Here is a 19435-nt window from a genome sequence, read left to right as displayed (position 1 = left end):
CCATGTCTGTGGGCTTCTCAAATCAGGCATATGCAAAGTAAGCCTTTTGTTTGCGTGCAATTTATAATAATAATAATAACCTTTATTTAGCCTTTATTTTAGATTGAAACCTCTTTTGCAAGGATGACCTGGCCAAGAAAGGCAGCAGCACCCGTCATAATGGACAGGTTAACATCAACATGAGAACACTGGTGATATTTCAGGCAGATTTAGTTTTAGAATCCCATTTGTGATCTCATAAAATAGACCGGAAGATGTTCAAGGAAGTCAGTCTTTGTTTGTCTCTGTGCACTATTCACTTTTGAGTTCCACATTGGTTTTTGTATTCTCGCACTTGGATTGGTATTTTTGTTTTGTTACTTCCTCTGTTGTATTTTGTTATCTGTGTTATGCTTTATTTACCCTTGATCACGGTTTTAGTTTTCTGTCCCTTTGTGTTCATTCAGTTCTTATGTGTATGTGTTCTTCCGCTTTCCCGATTTGATACACCTGTTGCTCATTAGTTCCTTTTTGCCTGTCCTCTTGTCCGTTGCCTGTAGATTCACTGTTTATATGAGAATAAATAAAATACACAGGAAGGTGTTCAAGGAAGTCAGTCTGGGCAGTTTCAGTTCAGACTGGAGAACGTTCCAATCAGAGGCTGCTGAAAAACTGAAGACATTCTTTCCCGCTTCAGTGCGGACACGAAGTACACAAAAACATAACCTGTCATTCGAGCGCAAAGCATAACAGCTTTCAGATCTCTGGAGTAAACTGGATAAATAGGTTGGAATGAGACCCATAAGAGTTTTGTAAACCAGAATCATTCAATGTGTATAAGGCCTGACAGTCAAAGAGGGCATGCCCGCTTTAGCATACAACTCACAGTGGTGGTGAGGCAGCTACAACCAGTGATGAGTCTCAAGGCACAATGATGCAGTGGGGTTAAGGATTGTAAACAACTGGACGAAGCACATCTATACATAACATCACCATAGTCCAATAGGGCAGGAAGACAGCAGTTATCAGGATCTTCCGAGCACTCAACTCTTTTGGGCAGATGCCGTTGTATACGATGGCTGAGACCAAATTTTACTAAATTATAAATAACTTTTTAATGATATGAGATAGAAACGTACTTTTTTTTTTTTGCTGAAAAGTTAACTCCACAAACTTTCGAGCCAGCCCTCCACCATCTTTGTACTCCTCATAGAAGCTGTGTGATGACATGCACAATGTGAGTGTCCAATCTGAATTGGTTCACCGTTACATGGTTTTCCAAAATCCAATCGTAGGGCAGAGCAGTCTCACATGGTATCCCAAAGAGCGTTTGTAGAAGGATTGTGTTACTCTCTGGCATGTGAATGCTGTTTGAAGAGCCCCCTGGCTGCTGGCTCCATGTGTAAAAGCTCAGCGTTGCACATATGAATGAAGGTGATCAGCGTAAGAAGGCCTCATACAGCCTCACGTGGTCCACCAAAGATTGTCACTGGCAGAAATAACTCACTACTTGGCCAGGAATTGTTGAATAAACCTCTCTCACTCTCACTCGTAATGTGCCGTTTACGCATATGAATTGAATGGGGGTGGGGGGGTGTGAAGAGAGCCTCAGAGTCTGAGGAGAGGCTGTTTACACTGCAGGAACATATTCCAAGAGAGAGTCAAACTCCACGTAAATAAAAGGTTTGTGCCTTTGTGTAATAGCAGACAGAAATTGCTTTGAGATGTGGCATAAAGACAAACAAAATGCATAGACCATTTTGTATATATTGTTCAAAATGTGCATTTGTGTTTATTTTAAAACCTTTATTTTTGTACATTTTTTAAAAACAAGACCCAAAACAACCTTTATAAAGTGTTAAAATAGTTGTTTATTATAGTTTGCTTTGTGTTTTGAATTAATGTGTGTGGAAATTATTTCCGCTTTATTTTTTGCTTCCTTATTTCTGATTGTAAACCTTTATTTCACTTATAAAACACAACTATATATATATATATATATATATATATATATATATATATATATATATATATATATATATATATATATATATATACATACTAGTTGAATGTGGGATACAGGGTGAGCTTTTAACAGCAATAATAAAACATTTATGCCAGGCGAGTGAACTGTCCAAAAAAATGCCCTCGGACCCCATAGGGTTAAGGAGAAACATGACTTGTTTCTGTAAGGAAGTCTACCTTCACACTTAGTTTGGTGATACTGTTTAAAATGAACTTTAAAAGAGAGCTCCCTGTCAATAGTCAATCCCAAATGCTTGTAGCTGCTGACTAGCTCAAGAACATTACCTTGGGCAGTTTTGATTAATGGTATGTTCTCCGAGGAAAAAGGTGATTTAGAGAAAAACATTAATTTGGATTTATCTGCATTCAAGACTAGTTTGAATTTCTCCAGATGGTTCTCTACCACATCAAAAGCTGACTGTGTTAATTCAAATGCTTGTCACCGAGTTTGAGCCGTATTACTAATCATATGGTCCTGGTGGCTACTAAGGCCACTATTGCACATTATTGTTTAATAGTCAGTTATTTGAATTTGATTTTTCCTGTGATTACTACAGTCGGTGAATCCACAAAATTTCTGTACTATAAAATTTACAATGTATTCAGCTCATACATACACACGAGGACCAGTGAAGCTCCTGTTTTGGCCCATGCTGGCAACTTTCGACCTGTACAATAAAATTAAGACAGCAGGGGGGGACAGTGCTGCTTGTTCCCCCCTGCATTGATCACTTACGGAATATTTTATTTTTGTTTTTCACTTAATGTAAATAGAGGAGAATATGGTGCAATAAGATGTTATGTAGTGGTTTCTTATTTTCACATAGTAAAATTGAGCCTCTTCTCATTCTTTGAGCCAAGATGGCTGCCATGTTTATTGTAGGCCCGATGGAAACTATTGTATGTTAAATGGTGATTGGAGGTCATGGTTTCAAGTTCATTATTGCTTCAGTTATCTTATTTACTGACCACAGATGCTCACTCTGGGTTTAGGTGGAACTTCTCCCCAACACACACACACACACACACACACACACAACTATATAAATCTGGTATCATTAGAAAGCTTAGGATGTCTAGATTACAAAAATAATGGGTAACAGTAAAAATACTGGGCCTCACTATGACATATTACATATACATATGACATATACAACATTGGATTACTACACTGTCATTAACCACCCTATCACAGAATGCAAAACTGTCAAAGAATGCCTGTGAGTAGCAGAAGAGGCCACACATGAAGTAGGGCAAGACTATGTCATTGCAGCCTTCGACATGGGGGATAGCATGAAGGTATGCCCTCTGATCTGGACAAGAAAGTTGTGCACATAATTCAGATGTAGATATAGTCTATTCTATATAAAGACAGCTTTCATTTGGTGTCTTATAGGTCCCATTTGATTAAAAGATGGTGATTTGTTAACTATTTATGTTGTGTGGAAAAAAAAAAATCAGATGTCATAATCGGACATTTTCCTTTGGCTAGGGTAGGTCGATAAAAGTTTTCATATGTCATAGAGAGGACCATGGGATCTTTTTATCCTCTGCTGTCATGATTCATTTTTACCCGAGGCCAAAATATAGCCATCGGGTATTGCTAAGACTTTGCGTCTGTCTGTCCGTCTGTCTGTGGTCAGCATAGTTCCAGTCTGATAATTACCAGGGTCTTCAAATTCACAGGGACCATTCTTGGGACACAGACCTTGGACAAGTTCAAAGATGACTAACCTTGACCTATTTTAAGAGGTCAAAAGGTCACATTTTGTTTCCTATTTGTGTGCTCATATGGCTGAGGGTATTTTAGCATTGCATTATATTTCTCTTTATCAGATTGAGCCAAAATGGTGGTTGACTTCAGATGGTTCAGTGTGGAGTAAATAATAATGTCAGTACTGGTTCTTCTGTTTCCTGTGTTTGCCTAATAACAGAAACAGCTTTTTGTAAAGAGGCCGGTGCGTGGTTGACTGCGGTGGTTAGTGGTTTAACTTCCTGTGTTAAAAGCCAGCCCTGCAAAAAGAACTGACCCAGACCCCAGGTTAATAAATGCATTTTATGAGTTTTTCCTGTCAGTGTGTACAATCATAAAAGGAGCTGGAGTGACATAAACTTGGCATTAAGGCAGACCATCACTAGAAGAGCAACCACTTACGAGGGGAAGCTTTAGTGTTTAATGGGTGCATCAGATAATTAAGGAGAACATGTGTCCAAATGTCTGTGGTGCATGTGCGAAAAAATAAGTCAATCTTATATAGTAGGTACTATATGTGTGTGTCTGGATATTGTAATTCCTTTGTTTGCTTATTTGTATGATTATTTAAGTTTTGCATAAAGTTCAGTGTAAAATGAATGGAATAATCTTTGGATGTAATAAATCCTTTTAAATAGCCAAAGTCTGCAGCTTGTTGTCACTAATGACACTGAACCAGCATGAGACCGTGTGATCTCTGCTTTAGATCCAGCTGTAAAACCGACATCTGCAATGTCAACTGTCTACACCACCACAGCTGTTAATCTGTGTCTCTGTTAACTTCATCCTAGGGTGATCTTTAAAATGACTTCACAAGAGATGTGCAAATTAATGACCAACTTTTATTAAGACAGCATCAGGGGTCCTAACTATGCGCTTAAAGAATTATGGAAACAACTATTTCTTTTACCTATTACAATTGAATTCATGGTTTTGAAAACTTTTTTTTGTAACTCTGCATTAACTTTTTAATATCCTCACATTTTTCAATAGAATGTAGTAGATATCACTATGATCTACCAAAGAGTTGAGTTGACCATTGAAAGCTTAAGGTCCGTGTAATAACCAATAGTTAATGTTAATAATGCCCTTATAACATGCATTAGTAAGACTAAATAGGTGTTAATCATATCACATAAGGCTTTAATTGTTGGTTTATTGAGTTTAATACACAATTAATCACATATTTATTCATATTTAACTATGCATTTCTTAATAATTTACCTTTTTTGCAGGCATTATGTTGTGAAAGTGTAGTGACACGGACCCACAACAGGGGGCGTAAATGAATGGACAATGAATGACCCGAAAATAGAACACTTTACTGTTGTGAATGTGCACAACGAAATACAGACGATTACAGAATTTGTATGTAGTCAATCTACAAAGGTGACGTGTGGGCAGGCTCGAGGATAGAAGACGTCCGTCCAGAGAGGAGCCGGAACCCACACGATTTCTACTGCCACCGAACCAGGAGAATACTGGAGCCGCCAAGTCCAGAGTTCCCAGGTGGTCACCGTCTCCGGCTGTCGGATCTGGTACTGCTGGCAGGAAGCAGAAACAATCAAGAGTGGGTGTGTGCACACCCAGTAACACATTCAGATCCATTAGATTTCTCCTTTTAAAGTGGGAAAGAACACCTCCACCTTTATTGACAGTTCATCTCCGGTTTTCTCTGTAGTGCGGTGTGACAAGTGAACACCCTTCACTTCGTCACCACTTCGTACTCCGACAGAACAACAACAGTAAGCAGACTCCTGAAACAATATCACAGAATAGAGAAAATAATGTGCGCACGGCACGAATCACGGCTGAGGTATTACCTTCTTCGCTTGAAGATATCTCGGCAGAGAGGTGGAGGTGTCATCTGACCATGGAGTGGTTGATAGATGACAGCTGTTGGAGATGATGATTGACAGCTGTCCTGAAGAGGCGGCAGCACCCTCTCGTGCCTGAAGCCCGCACTTCAGGCAGTGTGCCCTCTGGTGGAGGCCAGCAGTACCTCCTCTTCAGCGGCCCACACAACAGGACCCCACCCTCAACGGGCGCCTCCTGGCGCCCGACCAGGCTTGTCGTGGTGTCGAGAGTAGAAGTCGGCAAGGAAGGGCCGGGTCCAGGATGAAGCTCCTCTTCACCCAGGAGCGTTCCTCAGGTCCATATCCCTCCCAGTCCACCAAATACTGGAACCACCGGCCCTTCCGATGGACGTCCAGGAGCCGGCGGACCATCCAAGCCGGCTCCCCGTTGATGATCCGGGCAGGAGGCGGCGCCGGTCCGGGAGCACAGTGGGGTGAGGTGTGGTGTGGCTTGATCCTGGAAACATGAAAAACCGGGTGGACCCACAGTGAAGCTGGGACTGAGGACTTTGAGGATCTTGAATGGACCGATGTATCTGTCCTGTAGTTTGGGTGAGTCCACTTGGAGGGGGATGTCCTTCGTAGAAATCCACACCTCCTGCCCGGGCTGGTATGCAGGGGCCGGGGAGCGCCGGCGGTCTGCATGGGCCTTAGCCCTCGTCCGGGCTTTCAGCAAGGCAGAACGGGCAGCGCGCCACACCCGACGGCATCTGCGCAGATGGGCCTGGACCGAGGGCACACCGACCTCTCCCTCCACCACGGGAAACAATGGGGGCTGGTACCCCAGACACACCTCAAACAGGGAGAGCCCGGTGGCAGAGGACACCTGGATGTTATGCGTGTACTCGATCCAGGCCAGATGGGTAACCCAGGCCGTCGGGTGTGCGGATGTTACAAAACAAAGGGCTTGTTCCAGTTCCTGGTTAGCCCACTCTGCCTGTCCATTCGTCTGTGGGTGATACCCAGACGATAGGCTCACGGTGGCCCCCAGTTCTCTGCAGAAACTCCTCCAGACTTGAGAGGAGAACTGGGGACCACGATCCGAGACAATGTCTGTTGGTATCCCATGCAGACGGACGACGTGGTGGACCAGGATGTCTGCGGTCTCCTGGGCCGTTGGGAGCTTCAGGAGGGCCACGAAGTGGGCCGCCTTGGAGAATCGGTCCACTATCGTGATGATGGTCATCATGCCCTGGGACGGCGGGAGGCCCGTGACAAAATCCAGGCCGATGTGGGACCAGGGGCGACGAGGCACCGGAAGCGGTTGAAGAAGGCCTTGACTCTTGGTATGGTCCGCCTTGCCCCTAGCACAGGTGGTACAGGCCTGGATATATTCCCGGACATCGGCTTCCATAGACGCCCACCAGAAGCGCTGCCGGACCACTGCCACGGTCCTTCGCACCCCTGGATGACAGGAGAGCTTGGAACCGTGACAGAAGTCCAGGACAGCAGCTCTGGCCTCTGGTGGGACGTACAAATGGTTCTTCGGACCGGTTCCTGGGTCCGGGCTCCGTGCCAGGGCCTCCCGGACGGTCTTCTCCACGTCCCAGGTGAGGGTGGCCACGATAGTGGACTCAGGTATGATGGGCTCCGGTGGATCCGACAGCCCTGTTTTGACTTCGTCTTCGTGTACCCGGGATAAGGCATCTGATCTCTGGTTCTTGGTCCCGGGGCGATAGGTGATCCGGAAGTCAAAACGTCCGAAGAACAATGACCAGCGGGCTTGCCTGGGGTTCAGCCGCTTGGCGGTCCTGATATACTCCAGGTTCCGATGGTCTGTGAAAACCGTGAACGGCTCCAAAGCTCCCTCCAACAGGTGTCTCCACTCCTCAAGAGCCTCTTTCACCGCAAGTAGTTCCCGATTGCCCACGTCATAGTTCCGTTCAGCTGGGGTCAACCTGCGAGAAAAGTAGGCACAAGGGTGAAGAACCTTGTCGGACTCCCCGCTCTGGGATAACACAGCTCCTGTCCCTCCTGTCTCCATTGATTTGCGCTCAGCACGTGAGATGTTGTACAGCCTGCTGGACGGGTACTCAACGCACGGGATCAAATCAATGGCACAATCATACGGACGGTGCGGGGGAAGGGTGAGTGCCAGATCTTTGCTGAAATTGTCAGCAAGATCATGGTACTCAACCGGCACCGCCGTCAGATTGGGGGGGACTTTAACCTCCTCATTAGCAATTAAACCAGGAGGAACCGAGGATCCTAAACACTCCAGTGGCAGGTTTCGCTCCACTGAGCCACAACCCTAGACGGCCAATCAATCCGGGGATTGTGTTTTACAATCCACTGGAAGCCCAAAATTACGCGGGAGGTAGAAGGAGTAACAAAAAACTCAATTTCCTCCCGTTGATTCCCAGACACCACCAGAATTACTGGTTGAGTCTTGTGTGTGATTAAAGGGAGGAGGGTGCCATCTAGTGCCCGCACCTTCAATGGCGAAGGAAGCGCCAACTGAGGGAGCCCTACCTCCCTTGCCCATCTGCTGTCCAGCAGATTCCCTTCTGACCCCGTGTCCACCAGTGCTGGGGCTTGAAGGGTTAAATCCCTGCTCAGGATCGTAACTGGGAGACGTGTAGAAATACGTGTATGTCCCACGTGAATGTCTTGGCCCACCCTTAACCCAGTTTCTAACGGTGGGCGTTCGTGTTTAACTGCTTGGGGCAGTCTCTCTGCTGATGCTCACTTGAGCCGCAGATAAAGCACTCCCCATGGGCCAGTCTCCTCTGTCTGTTAGATGATCTTAATTTGGCCCTGCTCGTGTCCATAGCATCGTCAGCAGGGGGAGCTGTTGACACTGTGGAGCGTGGGGAGGGCGGAACCTTTTCGGACCTGGAAGGGAGAGGGACGGCGCGTGCCCGGCCACGGCCTTCGTCTCGTTCCCGACGGCGTTCTTCTAATCGATTGTCTAATTGTATGACTAGATCGATAAGTCCATCCAAATCCTGCAGTTCCTCCTTGGCCACCAGGTGCTCCTTCAGGACCGACGACAGTCCGTTTATGAAGGCGGCGCGGAGCGCAGTCGTATTCCAGCCGGACCTCGCAGCCGCAATGCAGAAGTCGACTGCATATTCAGCTGCACTCCGACGCCCCTGTCTCATAGACAGCAGCACGGTTGATGCAGTCTCGCCTCTGTTAGGGTGATCAAAAACCGTTCTGAACTCCCTCACAAACCCAGTATAAGTGGTAAGGAGCCGTGAATTCTGCTCCCAAAGCGCCGTAGCCCAAGCGCGTGCCTCACCTCGAAGCAAATTAATCACATAAGCCACCCTAGTGGCATCTGACACGTACATCAATAGAGAAAATAATGTGCGCACGGCACAAATCACGGCTGAGGTATTACCTTCTTCGCTTGAAGATATCTGGGCAGCGAGGTGGAGACGTCATCCGGCTTTATGGAGTGGTTGATAGATGACAGCTGTTGGAGATGATGATTGACAGCTGTCCTGAAGAGGCGGCAGCACCCTCTCGTGCCTGAAGCCCGCACTTCAGGCAGGGCGCCCTCTGGTGGAGGCCAGCAGTACCTCCTCTTCAGCGGCCCACACAACACATTAGATCTAAAGTGAGAACAATGCATTATTAATGTTGGGTGTATGTGAGTTTGCTTGTGTGTGTGTGTGTGTGCTCCCGGTCCTGTGTTTTTTGTTGGTGCCTTTTATTTTGTTTCCTGTCCCGATGGTTAATCGCTTGTCTCTTGTCTTCATCTCCTGCCTGCCTCAGTTCATGTCTGTGTCTTGTCCCTCTTGTGGTTTGTTCTTGCTCTGTGTCCTTGATCTGTCTCTGTCATCAGTGCTGTCTGTGGTTCATCATCATGTTCCCCTGTCTCTGTCTGTCGTCCGTGTGTGTCCTCCAGATATTTGTTTGGTCTGTACGTTCCCCAGTCCTCCATGTCTTAGGTTTCCTGGCCCTTGAGTTCCAGCATTGTGCTATTTATCATCCCCCCGGCTAGCACATGTTCACTGAGTTCTGTATTTATTCTGTACTTATCTTCCTGGCTTTAGTTTTCTATTATTGTTCAGTTCTTCTGTTATGTTATTATTAGAGTGTCTCTTTTCCTGTATTAGTTTCATGTTGGGTTTGTCTCTGTGCACTATTAACTTTTGAGTTCCACGTTGGTTTTTGTATTCTCACACTTTTGTTACTTCCTCTGTTGTATTTTGTTATCATTGTTATTATGCTTTATTTTCTATTTACCCTTGATCACGGTTTTCTATTTACCCTTGATCATGGTTTTAGTTTTCTGTCACTTTGTGTTCATTTAGTTCTTATGTGTATGTGTTCTTCCTCCTTCCCCTGATTTGATACACCTGTTGCTCATTAGTTCCTTTTTGCATTTAAACCCTCCTTGTCCATTCTTGGGACACAGACCTTGGACAAGTTCAAAGATGACTAACCTTGACCTATTTTAAGAGGTCAAAAGGTCACATCCTGAAAATTCATGGGTTTCTTTAGAAATTACTGGACATCGTAGCCGGCCAACACACATGTACTGTGAGTGCTATACAGAGTGCAGGCAAAGACTCTTGAGTTTTTCCCAATGAACGAGTTTTTTATGGTCACATAGGCCTCTGGTTTAGTTTTTCAGCAGAGTGGAAGCTCCAAAGGTTACCATTATTTTTAGGTTTCAGAGGTGGACATCATGTAGGACACTTCATGGTTCCAGTGATTAAAGTTATTTTTGGAGTTGTAGATAGATCTGATCCAATACACAGATACTGTGTGTGCTGTGTGAACCAGACACAGAGACTCTTGAACTTTTCCCAGTGAAAACTAGAGTTCATCAGGGACAGGTTCTGGCTCCTACAGTGTTTAGTGCTTGCATGGACTGGGTGCTGGGTAGGGTTGTGGAATCTAGCAACTTCTGTACTTTAGTTGGCAAGAAAAGGTTCCCTGACCTTGACGTCACGGACGATGCTGTGATATTTGTAGAATCGATGGATACCCTGATTGCAGCACTTGAGAAACTGTGTGTCTGGAAATGTGATTGTCCTAGATCAAGACTAAGATCCAGGCTTTTCACAAGTTTCTGGACTCAGCCATCAGAAGTGTATGTGCATGAGGTAAAAGTGTTGAACTTGCAGAGACATTCAACTTATCTCAGCAATGACATTCATGTCTTTAGGTCCTCAGCCTTTGAGATCGAGAGACGGCTAAGTTGGGTTTATGGAGTCATGAGATCGCTGTACAGAGGTATTTGGCGATGCTGATATTTTTGCAAGAGAACAAAAATGACAAGTCTTCAGTGTCCTGGTGCTTCCTGTCTTACTGTATGGTTTTAAGACTTGGAAGCTTACCAGTGACAAAAGGTGACAACGGGACGTCTTTGGTGCTAAGTCTCTTTGGAGGATCCTTGGTTACCGCTGGAATGACTTTATATCAAATTAGCAGTTACTTAGCAGGACTAAGATCAAGAGTGTCACTTGCATTGTGAAAAAGCATCAGCTTAGGCATTTTGACCACTGGGGGACATTGATGCTATACCTGGCTGTGGCAGATTAGATGGTTATTTTAGAGATATGGGGATGGGCCGGTTGTTGCCTGAAGTGATTCTGTGGTGTTGTAGATGCGGTGAAGCACAGTACAAGCACACACTCTCAGACGAGCAGTGGCTCATGGTGTTAATTTTTTTTAGAGGTTGCATTTTTAGTCTTTCATGAAGGGGAATTTGCTGTGTGGCTGCTGAGTATATTTATTTGTAGCCAAATATAATTACCTTGCTATCTCTCTCTCTCTCTCTCTCACACACACACACACACACACACACACACACACACACACACACACACACACACACACACACACACACACACACACACACACACACACACGCAAACCCTGTCACCTGTGAGAAGACATATAATCAATCAATGTATTTAACAAACATGGGCCAAAACGACTATAAGCTGTTCAAGGCTGTCCTGCAGAGGTTGTTATTATTACTCTATTAGGCGATATCAGACTATGTGTGATGTAGATGAACCAAAGAAATGCTTGAAAGCTCACTGTTTAACAAAGTCGTCTATCGCCATGCCTTTTGCTCTAGATTCCCAAAACGTTTTTCCTGTAGTTAGAGCAATCGTTTAATTCCTGACATGTTGGTGAATCAGTGCACTGCTACAGATGTCTAATGGAGTTGATTACCTAATGTTACTGTACTGCCCTCTACCCCCAGCACCTTGTTGGGTTAGAGGTCTCCAACAGCCCATCTAGATGTCAAGCTCCATTTGACTCTTCATGGAATTAATTGAAGTAGGGTAAAATTGAGAGATGAAATACAAACTCCAATTCAGTATCTGATTTAATAGAATGTAGAATACAATAACATAAAATTAGCCTAGCAGCTAAGTTAGCTCTGTGAGAATGCGAACATAAGCGTACATAAGGTGTTGTGGTAATTCGTTTACAAACCTTTAATTTCATTAACATTGTTTCAACTTGAAGCACAGAAGACATGAACACCATGCTTTTCAGAATAACGATATAGTTTTATCCATGACAAATGGCATTGTTAGACAAAGACCATAGCTTGAAGCACTACCAACTTTCACTAGTAGAGGTAAGCAGTGGACCATACTAAATGTTTAAAGTAGTTTTCACGGTGTTGAATGCACAGTAAAAATACATCAAACACAACAGTTACCTTGATATCTAATGTTATCAATTGATAACTAGGTATCATAACTTAGTTAGTCCGCAGTTGAGTTCTTGTTTTGAATTCAGTCTGTAACAAGCTTTGAAGCATGCTTTGATTATTCCAAAGAGTGCTTCATGCATTGTGTGATTTTACCTCGATATCTAACATTGTGGTAACTAGGTATCATAGCTCAGTTGGTCCGCAATCGGCTTCTTATTTTCAATTAACCCTGTGAAAAACGTCACTTCAAAGTTTCAAAGTGCGCTTTGAAAACTCCAAAGATTGCGTTGTCTGCAATTTTTGTTTGAATTATGTGACATTGTATATTTAATGTTATCAATTGATACCTAGGTATCATAGCTTAGTTGGTCTACAATCGGCTTCTTGTTTTGAATTCAGTCTGTAAAAAGTCTGTATTTGCTGACAAAGGTGCATCAACAAAGTATTGATCAAAGGCTGTGAATACTTATGTACATGTCATTTCTTAGTTTATATTTTTAATAAATTTGCAACCAAAAAAAAAACTTTTCATGTTGTCATTATGGGGTGTTGTGAGTAGAATTTTAAGGGGAAAAAAAAAGCTCAATTTTGGAATAAGCCTGTAACATAACAAAATGTGGAAAAAGTGAAGTGGTTTGAATACTTTCTGAATGCACTATATACTTCATATTCATTATGGTATTTATGTTGTGTTATGTAGTCACTTTTGTTTTCTCAGTATTTTGACAGTGTGGTGCCCTGTGGTGGTCAGGAGCACTTGTCCCAGACTTGAATTGTCTTTCTATGTTCATCTTCTCCATTATCATTTCCAGTCCTGTACAACTGATGTTGTACAGGACTGGAAATGATATTGGAGAAGATGGACTAGAGGACTAGAGAGAAGAGGACTATTCTTTGACAAAATACCAACTGTCTTTTTCTGTTGTTTTCCCCAGGAATCGCCAGAATGCTCAGACAAACAGGTGAGTTCATTGTAGTGCGCTTAATGGGCCTCATTCTTAAACAGCATATATCTGTGCTTAAATGTGTGCATACATGTTTTACACAGAAATCTGGGATTCATCAGTAGGTTGTTATTAAATTTGCTTGTACTCTGCAAATGAATTTGGAACTTTCACAAAATATGCATACACCTAAATAATGAAGGCCCAGTTGTCCTAGAAAATATAAAAAACACCCTTTTGACTAAATGCACTGTATATTAACTCTGTTTATTTTAAAAATATTTTTAAATCATTTAATTAAATAAATTAATATAATATAGTAAATAACTTAACTCAGCCACATGGGCTGTGTAGCCAGTACATTCTGAGTGCTGATCCCAAGCCCAGATAAATGAGTAGGGTTGCGTCAGGAAGGGCATCGAGCTTAAAACAAGCCAAAGTAATGAAGCTGTGTGCAAATTGACTTTCCATACCTGATCGGTCGAGGCTCGGGTTAACAACGGCCGCCGCCGTTGCCTGAATGGGTGCTGGTGGACATTGGGCTGCTGCTGGGAGAAGAAGAAGAGGAGGAGGAAAATGTGTCCAGAGACACTGGAGGAGAAGAGGAAAACGAGAAGGGTGGAAGTGACAGTCGGAACTTTGAATGTTCGCAGTATGACTTTCACATGGAAAGAGCTGGCTGAAATGATGGAGAGAAGAAAGGTAGACATATTGTGTGTGCAAGAGACCGGGTGGAAGGGAAGTAAGGCCAGGGGTATAGGCGGTGGGTTCAAGTTCTTGCATCATGGTATGGATAGGAAGAGAAATATTACAGGAGTGATTTTAAAGGAAGAGTATGTTCAGAGTGTGTTGGAGTTTACGTGAGTGTCTGACCAGGTGATGACTGTAAAGTTGGAAATTGAAGGCGTGATGAAGAATATCATCAGTGCATAGGTAAATTGTGAGATGAAGGAGAAAGAAGATTTCTGGAGTGAGTTAGATGAGATGCTGGAGAGTGTGCCCAAGCATGAAAGAGTGGTGATAGGAGCAGATGTCAGTGGGCATGTTGGTGAAGGGAACAGAGGTGATGAGGAAGTAATGGGTAGATATGGTATCAAGGGCTGGAATGTGGAAGGACAGATGGTAGTTGATTTTGCAAAAAGGATGGAAATGGCTCTGGTGAACGCCTACGCTAAGAAAGGGGAGGATCACAGGGTGACATACAACCCCAATTCCAATGAAGTTGGGACGTTGTGTAAAATGTAAATAAAACAGAATACACCACATAGACAACATATTTAATGTTCAAACTGATAAACCTTATTGTTTTTGTACAAATATTTGCTCATTTTGAAATGGATGCCTGCACAGGTTTCAAAAAAGCTGGGACAGAGGTATGTTTACCACTGTGTTACATTCACCTTTCCTTATAACAACACTCAGTAAGTGTTTTGGAACTGAGGACACTAATTGTTGAAGCTTTGTAAGTGGAATTCTGTCCAATTCTTGCTTGATGTACGACTTCATTTGTTCAACAGTCCGGGGTCTCCATTGTCGTATTTTGTGCTTCATAATGCACCACACATTTTCAATGGGCGACAGGCCTGGACTGCAAGCAGGTCAGTCTAGTACCTGCACTCTTTTACTATGAAGCCACGTTGTAACACATGCAGAATGTGGCTTGGCATTGTCTTGCTGAAATAAGCAGGGACATCCCTGAAAAAGACGTGGCTTGGATGGCAGCATGTGTTGCTCCAAAACCTGGATGTACCTTTCACCATTGATGGTGCAATCACAGATGTGTAAGTTGCCCATTCCATGGGCACTAACACACCCCCATATCATCACAGATGCTGGCTTTTGAACTTTGTGCTGGTAACAATCTGGATGGTCTTTTTCCTCTTTTGTCCGGAGGACACAATGTTTTGGAAATTAATGGAAGATTTGAGATAGGAACTTTCTTGTTCGCAGTGGTGATGGACAGGTTGATGGATGAGATCAGACAGGAGTCTCAGATGACATTGTGATCTGTAGTGAGAGTAGAGAGCAGGTTGAGTCTAGCTTGGAAATGTGGAGATATGCTCTTGAGAGCAGGGGAATGAAAGTCAGTAGGAGGAAGAATGAGTCCATGTGTGTGAATGAGAGGGAACCCAGTGCAATAGATGGTGAAAGTAGAAGAGTTTAAATACTTGGGTTCAACTGTCCAAAGTAATGGAGAGTGTGGTAGAGAGGTGAAGAAGAGAATGCAGGCAATGGTGGAGAGGGTGGAGAAAGGTGGCAGGAGTGATTTGTGACTGAAGAATATCTGCAAAAGTGAAGGGGAAAGTTCACAAGACAGTAGTGAGACCAGCTATGTTGTATGGCTTAGAGATGGTGGCGCTAACAATAAGAGAGGAGGCAGAGCTGAAGATGTTGAGATTCTCTTTGGGAGTGACAAAGATGGGTAGGATTATGAATGAACATATCCAAGGGACAGCTAAGGTGGGACGGTTTGGAGACAAAGTCAGAGATTGAGAGGGTTTGGACATGTACAGAGAAGGACCCCAGGGTATATGGAGAGAAGGATGCTGAGGATGGAGCCAGCAGGCAGGAGGAAAAGAGGGAAGCTAAAGAGGAGGTTTATGGATGTTCTGAGGAAGGGCGTGGTTTGCGCGTCAGAATAAGATACAGAGAACAGGGTTAGATGAAATGGATTGACCTGCTGTGGTGACCCCTAACGGGAGCAGCCAGAAGAAGAAGAAGAAGAAGAAGAATGTAAATAATTTAATTCACTAATGCATTGACCAAATGTATTAAATTAATATGAACTTGATGCTCTTTCATTGTGATTATTTGTTCACTTATAGTGGATGAGTTACTTAGCTTACAGGGAAGTACATAAAAATGTTAATTGTAGCAGTTTTGGATTTTGTTTGTTTATTTGCTTATAATTGATCAGTCACTCGCAACAATTTCTACTGCCATTAAATTGGCATCTGTAGTTGATCTAATTTCTTAACTGGTGGCATAGTAAAAGGCATACACGGTGCATAAAATTTGTTTTTGCAAGCAGCAGTGCTGTTTTCATTGTAATAAAATTATGTACTGATTGAATTGCTCTTGTTAATTACACAAGACATGAACACCAGTCATGCACAGAGCCATTTTCATGGAATAAATTTGTTCAGATTTATTTGGTTTATTTATTTATTTTGATTTATTTTGCATTCAAGACATTAACATTACAATAGTAATAATAAAAAAAACTTCATGAATGAGGCCTATTGTGAATCAATAATTTACTTGTGCAATTGCTAAATGATGAAAATTTACTTTTATCAGATCTCGAGTAATTTTCTTTGACACTGTGAGATCTTTTATAGTAATATTGCCTTTAATTAGCTCCTCTCTTTCTAAATGACCATGTGGTGTTATGTTTTCTGTGCAGTAACCAGTAGTCCACTGGTTAAGTGTTTCTTTTATCTCATATTGGGCATCCCCTGTGTTAATAATTAACTACCCTGCCTTTTTAATGTGGCACAGATAGTATTTTAATTAGACTGACACGTTGGCCAGCCCTTTGTCCCTGACCAGGCAGTACAGAGCCAGTCAGGGAAACCTGCCTGTATTCTTTACCAGGTGCCTTGCCAACACCACGGGTGAGGACCGTGACTGGCCAAGGAACAATAGGGACTTAGGGGCCCATGGGCATGATGAAATGATTTGGTTTCATCAGTGTGCATTTTATTTCTATACTTCTATGTCCAGTGTGTCTGATCCACACCAGCCAGAGAAGAATCAGAATCAGAATAGCTTTTATTTGCCTAGTATTTACAAGAATACAAGGAATTTGTCTCTGGTTTGAACTGTGCTCTCTCTGTACAACCATGTATAAATATACACTTGACACTAAATAATTCACAATAAAACAATGTGCAAATAGAATGTGGAATAAAAAAGAAAAATGTGATTGAGTGTACATGAGGTGTATGAATTAGTGAGTTTTAGTGAGAGCTGTCTGAAGAAGTACATCCTCTGCTGTGGCTTTTTCCTGATGGAGTCTGTGTGGGAGGTCCACTTCTGATCTTGGGAGATGGTGGAACCCAGGAACCGGAAAGTGTTGAGTATAGAGAGGGGGGAGTGATGGTGAATTTCTCCTGAAGTCCACTATCATCTCCAGTCTTGAGCAGGTTCAGCTCCAGGTTGTTCTGACCACAACAGAGGACCAACTGTTCCACCTCCTGTCTGTATGTGGCCTCATCACTATCCTGGATATGACCAATGATGCTGGTGTTGTCTGCAAACTTCAGAAGTTTAACAGAGGGGTTCCCTGAGGTGCAGTCATTCGTATAGAGGGAGAAGAGCAGTGGGGACAGCACACACCCCTGAGGGGCACCAGTGCGTGGATGTGATGCTCCCCAGCCTCACCTGCTGTGTCCTGTCTGTCAGGAAGTTGGAAATCCACTGATAGGCGGGAGCTGGCACAGAGAAGTTGGAGTATTTTTGGTGGAGAATGTCTACGATGATGATGTTGAACGCCGAGCTGAAGTCCACAAACAGGATCCTCACGTCCCTGCAGAGTCCAGATGCTGCAGGATTTAATGTAGTCCCATGTTGACTACATGCTCAACTGACCTGTTTGCCTGGTAGACAAACTGCAGTGGGTCCAGCAGGGGTCCTGTGATGTCCTTCAGGTGGGTCAACACCAGCTATTCAAAAGACTTCATGACGACAGATGTCAGGGCGAAAGCCCTGTAGTCATTTTGTCTTGTTCTGGAGGGTTTCTTTGGGACTGGGATAATAGTGGAGTGTTTGAAGCAGGAGGGGCCCTCGCACAGGTCCAGAGATCTGGTGAAGATGTGTGCCAGCTGATCAGCACATGCACTTAGACATGAGGGAGAGACACCATCAGGTTCTGGAGCCTTCTTGACATTTTGTCTGCAAAACTGCTGCCGTAGTTCCTCTTCACAGATCATTAGTGGAGGTGGGGTTGCAGAAGGGAGGGGGAAAGACATATCCAGGGGAGCAGGTAGCCCATTGTTGCTATTTGGGTGAGGGGTGTGTGAGGGTCTCTTTCAAACCTAGTGTAAAACAGGTTCAACTCCTCAGCCAGTCGAGGGTTCTCCACAGGTTAGAGGAATGTCTCCTGTAGTTGGTGGCATACTGAAGACCTCTCCACACTGTCGCAAGATTGTTGGCTGAGAATTGTTTTTCCAGCCTATCAGAGTAGCTCCTCTTTGCTGCTCTGATCTTCTTTGTCTGCATGTTTCAGGCCTTCCTGTACAGGAGCCTGTCTCCACTTCCTTAGGCCTCCTCCTTGGCCTGGCAGAGATGCCTCAGTTTCTCAGTAAATCATGGTTTGTTGTTGCTGAATGTGCAGAAAGGCTGTGTCGTGTGTAGCAATAAAATACACACCAAAGGTTGATTACTTTCACTGCAGTCTCAGTTGCTGAAATGCTTTAAGAGTAATTGCGGAATTATTTAGTGTACCAAAACATCCATCCATTTTCTTCTGCTTTATCCGGAGTCGGGTCGCGGGGGCAGCAGCTCAAGCAAAGCCGCCCAGACCTCCTGATCCACACACACCTCCCCCAGCTCCTCCGGGGGAACCCCAAGGCATTCCCAAGCCAGCCGAGAGATGTAGTCCCTCCAGCGTGTCCTGGGTCTTCCCCAGGGCCTCCTCCCAATGGGACGTGCCCGGAACACCTCTCCAGCGAGGCATCCAGGGGGCATCCGGAAAAGATGCCCGAGCCACCTCAACTGACTCGACGTGGAGGAGCAGCTGCTCGACTCAGAGCTCCTCCCGAGTGACCGAGCTCCTCACCCTATCTCTAAGGGAGCGCCCAGCCACCCTGCGGAGGAAACTCATCTCCGCCGCTTGTACTCGTGATCTTGTTCGTCCAGTCCATGAGCCAAATCTCATGGACCATAGGTGAGGATCGGAACCTAGATCGATCGGTAAATCGAGAGCTCTGCCCCCCTACTCAGCTCTCTCTTCACCACGACGGTCCGATACAGCGACCGCATCACTGCAGATGCTGCACCGATCTGTCTGTCTACACCGATCCGTACACCGGAACAGATCGGTGTACAAAAACATGAACAAGTTAAAGTTGCCGATATCAGAAGTAGGTGAAAACAAACAAAACTTCCCATTATACTTTGTGAGAGGCCATGGCAGCATGTTCAAAATGTATTTATTCTATGTCAGATACGTTTTCACTTACACTTATCACTCATCTGATACAAAACAAACAAACAAACAAACAAACAACAGTCATGT

The 19435-nt window shown here is 44.1% G+C and overlaps 1 protein-coding gene across 1 annotated transcript in view; it reads left to right on the top strand.

Annotated features, from left to right (window-relative positions):
- The window catches only part of kcnq1.2 (potassium voltage-gated channel, KQT-like subfamily, member 1.2), a 372874-nt gene that overhangs the window by 41322 nt on the left and 312117 nt on the right, over positions 1 to 19435 (top strand). The window contains exon 10 of the mRNA XM_034175460.1: positions 13186 to 13212. Within this exon, the coding sequence (XP_034031351.1) occupies positions 13186 to 13212 (27 nt within the window). The remainder of the gene's footprint in view (positions 1 to 13185; positions 13213 to 19435) is intronic.

Source organism: Thalassophryne amazonica, chromosome 8 (genome assembly GCF_902500255.1).
Source record: "Thalassophryne amazonica chromosome 8, fThaAma1.1, whole genome shotgun sequence".
In the NCBI taxonomy this organism is placed as follows: domain Eukaryota; kingdom Metazoa; phylum Chordata; class Actinopteri; order Batrachoidiformes; family Batrachoididae; genus Thalassophryne; species Thalassophryne amazonica.
This window is presented reverse-complemented; position numbering and strand designations above follow the sequence as displayed.